The sequence below is a fragment of the Idiotropiscis lumnitzeri genome, chromosome 12 (genome assembly GCF_059441095.1).
Source record: "Idiotropiscis lumnitzeri isolate Australia: NSW breed Sydney's pygmy pipehorse chromosome 12, RoL_Ilum_1.0, whole genome shotgun sequence".
Taxonomy (NCBI): Eukaryota; Metazoa; Chordata; class Actinopteri; order Syngnathiformes; family Syngnathidae; genus Idiotropiscis; species Idiotropiscis lumnitzeri.
In genome coordinates this window covers 21776393-21784311 of record NC_142402.1, presented here as the reverse complement: position 1 = coordinate 21784311, position 7919 = coordinate 21776393, and the positions used below count along the sequence as shown (strand labels likewise).

The 7919-nt window shown below is 45.2% G+C and overlaps 1 protein-coding gene across 1 annotated transcript; it reads left to right on the top strand.

The window, feature by feature from the left end:
* Window positions 1-776: 776 nt before the first annotated feature.
* On the top strand, window positions 777-7573 carry gtpbp4 (GTP binding protein 4). Its single transcript, XM_088311673.1, has 17 exons — window positions 777-938; window positions 2000-2170; window positions 2249-2352; window positions 2486-2622; window positions 2954-3054; window positions 3151-3243; window positions 3943-4134; window positions 4210-4275; window positions 4474-4563; window positions 5040-5150; window positions 5224-5301; window positions 5612-5663; window positions 5739-5839; window positions 6074-6271; window positions 6379-6444; window positions 6524-6670; window positions 7159-7573. Exons 1-17 carry the CDS (start codon window positions 891-893, stop codon window positions 7309-7311), a joined length of 1908 nt encoding a protein of 635 aa, XP_088167799.1. The 5' UTR covers window positions 777-890; the 3' UTR covers window positions 7312-7573.
* The last annotated feature ends 346 nt before the right edge of the window (window positions 7574-7919 follow it).

Below are 7919 nucleotides of genomic sequence, written 5' to 3'. Positions count from 1 at the left end.
TTACATTTAATTACTATGCTGTATGAGTACCATCATTTTTTAGAGTAAATTAAATTGAATCAAAAACAAATTACTAAGAGGATGAATCTTGTTTAGGTACATGTTGGAATTAAAGATGATTTTTTGCAGGGGGATGTGGAACAACTCAAACTTTAGTTTTTGGTAAAGTTGTGATGACAAATCCAGCTATTGTGCATTTTTCTATCAAAATGTCACTTCATAATGATGCAATTTTCAAAACTTAAAATGTTGAAAATAACAAAAACTTTTTTATTAAAAAATCCACAACATTGTAATTTTTTTCTTTTATGTTCTTCCCACAGATCGGACTGCATCCATAACTTTTGTACTCAGCAAAATAAAAGTTTTCTGAAAAATATACGATTTAATTCTTTGGATTTTATAAGCATCCAATTTTAGTCCCCTTGGGAAAAAATGATTTTATTCTCAAATATTGTGATTTTTTTTCCCCTGAGAGAAAGAAAATCATTTTGGTCTCGGAAAAGGTTAATGTCTTCACCTGAAGAAATACAGATGCAATTCTGGAAAAATAAGACTTAATATTGCTAATATTGAGTTTTGGCAGAAAAAACAACTTTTGATTGATTCTTATATTTCCCCCCTTGAATCTAGGTATAAAAATGTCAATGTAGTATATAGTATACAACACATTTATGTTTGGATGTCATGTTTGTTCATTTTGTTTTCTTTCAGCAGGGCCAGTTTATCGACCGGTTTCCTCATGCAGTGTCTACATTTGACTGCAGGGGGCGACATCAAGAAACACGGCTACTCCGTCATTTCCGGTTATGGCGGAACTAGCTAACAGCTAACTGCGCTACTTTCTTTTCCTGCCTGTCTGTCGCCGGAGCACAACGTGTCCCGACAAAATGGCATTATATAACTTCAAGAAGATCATGGTGGTTCCCACCGCCAAGGTATGTGATTTTTAACGACGATTGCGCATTGACTCGTACGCGTTGTCATCGCGCAGCTTTGGAAAATCGACTGAAATCACACGTTGGCAGCTACGTTGATCAACACGTGCAGCGACAGGGCGGCCACAGACGCGCTCATCCTGCCAGCCAGACAGATTCTGGTCCGATTCAGTTAAAGACAAAAAGTTGGCCAATTCTACAGCGCCGTTTTATTCAAATAATGAAAACTTCTGATTTGGTTGACTTTACTCGAGTCAGTTCACATTTTTTCAATGGCTGTCAAGCAGGCACAGAAATTGCTTTTGGGGTCCCAATTTAATGCACATTTTTTTTCCTGGAAAGATTTTGTATTTGGGTGACGGGGAGAAAGTTTTATTTTCTTGAGCTGTGAATGACGGTGATTGAAACATGAGTCACGCACGCAATGTTTAGTTTTGTTTACGAGTTTAAAAGAGGTAGTAACAAATGCAGAGATTAGTGTTAAAAAAAAAAAGACTGGCCAACCTAGAAGTTATGATTCAACTGCTACACTTAACACTTAAAAAAAACTACAAGCATTGACATGTGCTTGATTACAAAAGTAAAAATGAACTTTTACTGTCATTGAAAACCATTTTCATCACTTTGAACAATGACAAACTAAAATCCTCACACAGTAGAAGAATACAACCACAGGATGTGTTGAAATATAAATCTAAATCCGTTGAGGTTGTTGCCATACATGATATTTATTGGAGTACCAGGTGTAAAAAAAAAAAATCAAATGTTGTTAACTTGAGTAAAATGTAAGATGATGCGGCACTTGTTTGTTTTTGTTTCAAAGGTGAAATTCACAAATAATAATAGCCATCTGAAATAATTTAGAATTTCTCCAGGAGCCAACATCCAATTTTCCAAATTCCTGCTGTGTTGTACATGGGCCGTTCCAACCAGATTTTGCATTTTGACACACTGCCAAATCTCAGAATTCACCTGACAGTGCCTTTGAATTGATCGCTGAAGAATTTCACTTTGTGGGTACGCCTCATTTTTTACTTTTTTTTTTTTTTGTCACCCCGCAGGATTTCATTGACATCACTTTATCCAAAACGCAACGGAAGACGCCCACTGTGATACACAAGCATTACCAGATCCACCGCATCCGCCACTTTTACATGCGCAAGGTGAAATTCACGCAGCAAAACTACCACGACCGCCTCACGCAGATCCTCACCGACTTCCCCAAATTGGACGTGAGTCACAAACGCTCGGTTCAAAAGTCTGAGAAAAAAAAACCCTAACTTTTACGGCTGTGTTATCGTTTGCCGCAGGACATCCATCCCTTCTACGCTGACCTGATGAACGTTCTTTACGACAAAGACCATTACAAGCTGGCCTTGGGTCAGATCAACATCGCCAAGAATTTGATTGACAAGTACATACATTGTTTTTGTTGTTGAGCTGGCCAGAACGAGAACATTGGAGCCAATTGTTTTTTTGCTGCGTGCACAGCACTCGTTTGTTGTTCAAGTGCTTTCTAAATAAAGTTGACCTTTTGTTTGTTTTAGCGTGGCCAAAGACTACGTGCGCCTGATGAAGTACGGCGATTCTCTTTATCGATGCAAGCAGCTGAAGCGAGCCGCTCTGGGTCGCATGTGCACCATCTTGAAGCGACAGAAGTCCAGCCTGGAGTATCTGGAACAAGGTACGTTGTGCAATGAGCCTCCTCTTAGGGCGAACGACGACGTAAGAATGTCCCAAGGCGCTTAATGCGAACACAAAAAGGATTGGTTGACGGGCGGCATATATTTCCATTTTAAAATGGCCGTACCCTTGACTCGATGCGTATCGAATTTTCTTTTCCGAGATTCACACCAGATAGAGATGGGTTTGCCGCTGTTGCTGATGAATTCTTGTTTCTATGAATTGAATTAACTTTGGAGAACATTTACAAGTTGCTTCATATGAAGAAAAAAAGATGCAATCGTTCCATCCTTGACTCGTATCATGTATGGAATTTTTTTTTTTCCTCCCAGTTCGCCAACATCTGTCCCGTTTGCCCACCATCGAACCCAACACCAGGACGCTGCTGCTGTGCGGGTACCCCAACGTGGGCAAGTCCAGTTTTATCAACAAGGTGAGTTTGGGGCTTGTTTTTTTTTTTTTTTTCACCCCCAACATTTCTCTCATCAAAATCCCGACGTCGCTAATAAAATGGTGACTCGATGTTCAGGTGACGCGAGCGGACGTGGACGTGCAGCCGTACGCCTTCACCACCAAGTCGCTGTTTGTGGGTCACATGGATTACCGGTACCTGCGCTGGCAGGTGACCGCCACCTTCGCGTCTTCTTTGTATTGTTCATGTATGACAAACGACACCGCGCTTGTTTGCTAAATGCTAATTAGCGGCTGTCCTAAATGCTCATGAGAAGGAAAAATCATTTTGTCAGGAATGACGGACGCTCGTTTTGCTAACAAATGTCGAGAGACTGAAAAGGTGCAGACGGAAGCAGATTTCTGTCCGTCACCGCAGTCGTCAGCACCTTTGGACCTCATCGGTCCATCGCTGACAGACTTTGTTTTGCTGTTTACGAACAGAAACATGGCGGGGCTGATGACACCGAGGTTGTTTTGGGCGGGGGGGTTGTCGTCGTCGTACAGGAAGGGGAGAAAAAGGTTGAGCATCGCTCGTCAATCTTCGCCTCCTCTTTTCTTTCTTATTTGAACCTTCAACATCTTGGCAAAGTCGTTCGAAGGAGTTTGCAGATCTTTGTTTTTTTTTAAAGCCTCTTTCAGTATAGAAAATCTCCGTAAACGGCCCACTCATTTATACGGACACTTTGCATCACACAAAACATTTTAAACACAGAAGAATATCCGTTTTTTTTCCCCCTTTTTTTTAACAATAGAATTGAACTTTACAGAATAAAGTAACTCTGTAAGTAAAGAAAGCGAAAATGAACGCGAGGCGCGAGAGGAGTTGTTTTGTCGCATGTGTCCAAGCGGGTGTGGTGTGGCGACGCAGGTGGTGGACACGCCCGGCATCCTGGACCACCCGCTGGAGGAGCGCAACACCATCGAGATGCAGGCCATCACCGCCCTGGCCCACCTGCGGGCGGCCGTGCTCTACGTCATGGACACGTCGGAGCAGTGCGGACACTCGCTGGGCCAGCAGCTGGAGCTCTTCGACAGCATCCGACCGCTCTTCGCCAACAAGGTGCCCGCCGAGCCCCGCCCACATTTGGCCCGTTGACGCCAACCGTTGTAACGTTTGTGCGCTCTCTGCCGGCAGCCGCTCATCGTGGTGGCCAACAAATGCGACGTGAGGAAGATCAGCGAGCTGTCTGACGACAACCAGGTAGCTTCTTTTTTGTCGGAGGCCACGGATGCGTGGCCATTTTATCGATTGGCGGGGGGGATTCAAGAATGCTTCTTCTTAAACATCGGAAAGCGGACTGACCTCATGCTCACATGGGATAGATGCGAGTTTTTAAACTGGATGTGGCTTTTTCTTTTGGCGCCTCTCGTAACGCCGCCGCCGCGCGCGTTTGTTCAGAAAATGTTTGCAGATTTGTCCGCCGAGGGCATCCCCGTCATCGAGACCAGCACGCTGACCGAGGAGGGCGTCATCCAGGTCAAGAATGAGGTGAGTCGACACGGAGTCATCGTCGCCCGTTTTGTTGACGTGTGTTTCTTGGGGTGTCTGGCCGGACTGACCCACTTGAGTTCACCATTCACTCCACGAGCTGCGTCATTGTTTCTCACAATCCCGGCACATTTCCTCCGACCCATCGCGACGCATGCTTGCGTCTTTACGAAGACTCTGTTGGAGCGTCAAGTGCTCAAAACTAGTCTAGACTCCGACATTTTTCACGATTGATGTAACAAGCCAAGATTGTCCACTAATCTTCTCCTCAAAATCTGTGCTGATCGTCAATCCAAAGCAATGTTGCGTCGCCTTTCATTGCCTGTCATGGACATGATCCTTTGAGCTTTTTGGTTTCTAAATGTCTGTGAAGTGTCACTCGGGCCGCCCCCTAGTGGCGGCGGCCTTCTGCGCAAGTGTCGATTGGTTTTGCGCCTCTGGCCGTCTCATGAGCACGATGGTGCTTTGCGCTTCAGGCCTGCGACCGCCTCCTGGCCCAGCGCGTGGACAGCAAGATGAAGGGCAAGAAGGTCCACGACGTCCTCAACAGGCTGCACTTGGCCTTGCCCGCCAAACGAGACGACAAGGTTTGAAGCGCACGGACGCCAGCGTCAGCGACGCGCCGTCCGCCCTCCGCTTCACCGGTGTTTGTTTCTGCAGGAGAGGCCGCCGTTCATTCCGGAGAAAGCTTTGATGCGTAAGCGAGCCATGGAGGTGGACGTGCCCAAGCGCAAACTGGTACGCCTCCCAAAACAACAACACGATCCACACATTTTCAAGAAAATCCACTTTGTAAATTTAAATCAATTCCTCTTCCCATTTTGATTATAATAAAAAGCAAATGACTGTGTCAAAACTATTTTAATTCAGGTTTTCATGACATTCGGAATATTATAAAAATATGTCATCTTTTTAAATGAGCATCAAAAATACAAGTTGGCTACTCATCAGTCTGATTGTAATTTACTTTCAAAAGCATTGCATAAATGAAATGTACTATTTTGAATTCACCGGCGTTCTTTTCTGATGGATCAATGGCGTCTTCCAGGAGAAAGATCTGGAGATGGAGATGGGAGACGACTACGTGCTGGACCTTCAGAGTGAGCGTCGTCGTCGTCGTCGTCATTAGCTGCCGCGCGGCCACCCTAACATGCGCCGTCTTTGTTGTCTGTCAGAATATTGGGACCTGATGAACGACGACGAGAAGCACGACAAGATCCCCGAGGTGTGGGAAGGCCACAACATTGCCGACTACATCGACCCGGCAATTATGAAGGTCAGTCGCAACCACGAGATTACGTTCCATCTGACCTTCACGCGTCACGGCGTGATGTTTGAATGGAAACAAACCGTGCCGTGTTCAAACAGAACCGCGTTCATCCGTTGGCACAACGCTTCAAATCTGTGCTGCCTATTTTGTCGAATAAAATGCCCTTCCATGGATTTGAAGAATAATTTTATGGGAGCGGGTGCATGCTGACACAGTTTGTGTGTGTGTGTTACGGATCAGAAACTGGAAGACCTTGAGAAGGAGGAAGAGCTGAAGGAGCGCGCCGGCGAGTACGACTCGGACGACGAGAGCGAGGATGAGGAGATGCAGGAGATCCGCGCCTTGGCCAAGCAGATCCGCGAGAAGAGGCACCTCATGGTCTTGCAGTCCAAAGAGAAGGACGTGCACGGGCCGCGCATGCCCAGAACCGTCGCCAAGGTGCGAGCCGCCTCATTGGCAGCGCCGCCGTTTCGTATTCACTCACTCAAATATTTGTTCCGGTGCAAAGGAAATGACGCACTTTGGTGTTGTTTTATGGCATGCAGGTTGAGAGGAGGACGTTGGAGAAGGAGATGGGCGACCTCGGCCTGGACATGAGCGACAAAAATAACGTGAGTCGCTGCGTTCCTTTCGCAGGTACCGCCTGAGCGCGCGCAATCCGCGTTTGACTGTTTGCCGCTGTTCTCGCAGAGTCATTACGCCCTGAAGGCACGCCGCTCCCGCAGCGTCACCCGCAAACGGAAGCGCGAGGACTCGGTGGCGCCGCCGACTTCCAGGACGCGCAGCCAGAGCGCCTCTCGGCCTCCTCGCGACCAGTCCGGATTACGAGATGCAAAGGTACGCTAAAATGATGAATCGGCACCAGATCGCAAAAACAGATGCCAACAAACGAGTAAAAGTCAACGAGCTCTGAAAAGTCGTATTTTGGTGCGACGATAAAAATCTAATTTGTTGGAAGCTTTGAAATTATTTGATGAAATGTTGAACGCCTAGCGCAATGACTTTGCATTGTAATGGGAGTTTGGCCAAGGGACGTCAGTCATATATTCTTTATCCTTTGTATGACTGCCCCCTGGTGGCCAAGGCATTGAAACATGACATCCAGGCTTTATTAAATTATTTATTATATGTATTTCATGTGTGCAAATTTGTCGACTGCTATTTTCCTTACTAAACAAAAAACACACAAATTACACGAATAATTTTGTGGGAGGCAAGGAAAAATGAGTGATGTACATTTCATGATTTGAGATATTCCATATCATCGACCACGTTTCAATGGAATCTTTTTTTTTTTTTTTTTTTTGTCTTTGTTTGTATTTCAGATGGTGAAGAAGTCCAAGAAGATGATGAAGAACTCCCAGAAGGGCATGAACCGACAGGGCAAGAAGGGCGAGGCGGACCGACACGTCTTTGACCTGAAACCGAAACACTTGCTGGCGGGAAAGAGGAAGTCGGGCAACACCAACCGCAGATGAACAGCTTGACAAAAAAAAAAAAAAAAACATTCTGTCTGGACTTTCGCGACATGTGAAGGAGGCACCTCCGTGTGGGCGACTTTATTCTACACGATACCCGAATCAGGAAACGGACATTTTCTTCAGTGTCTGACATTTTGGTAACTTGTTGACGATGGCGGCAGTTGCGTCAGTTGTTTTTACGACATGCAAAAAAACACTTTGCACGTGAATTTATGTTGGATAAAGTTGATATCAGTGAATAAATATTCATCTAACCCCACACCATTTTCTTTTCTGTATTTATATTTTCGTATGGATGATTGTTAACGACGGTACTGCTGCGGGGAAAGCAGCAACCATTAACTCGTGTTGGCTGACACAAAAACATTGACTTGCGATGTTTCTGTCAGATTTTGCGATTCTGATTCGACCAGCCCCTAAATCAGGCTTCAGGGCAATATCATTTATTATTTGCATGTCAAAAAATGTTATGGTACCCCTAAAATTCACACTACGGTACTTGGCTCAACATTACCACCAACCGTGGCACTGCATACAAACCAAGTAGCACATATTACTACTTCTACACACTTTGTTGACATTATACAAACTACCATAACGTACAA

Excerpts from the sequence above, each read along its gene's own strand:
- gtpbp4 (XM_088311673.1), top strand. The coding sequence starts at position 891 with ATGGCATTATATAACTTCAAGAAGATCATGGTGGTTCCCACCGCCAAG. Across the intron at positions 939-1,999 it reads TGGTGGTTCCCACCGCCAAG|GATTTCATTGACATCACTTT; the intron begins GTATGTGATTTT and ends GTCACCCCGCAG. Across the intron at positions 6,272-6,378 it reads TGCCCAGAACCGTCGCCAAG|GTTGAGAGGAGGACGTTGGA; the intron begins GTGCGAGCCGCC and ends TATGGCATGCAG.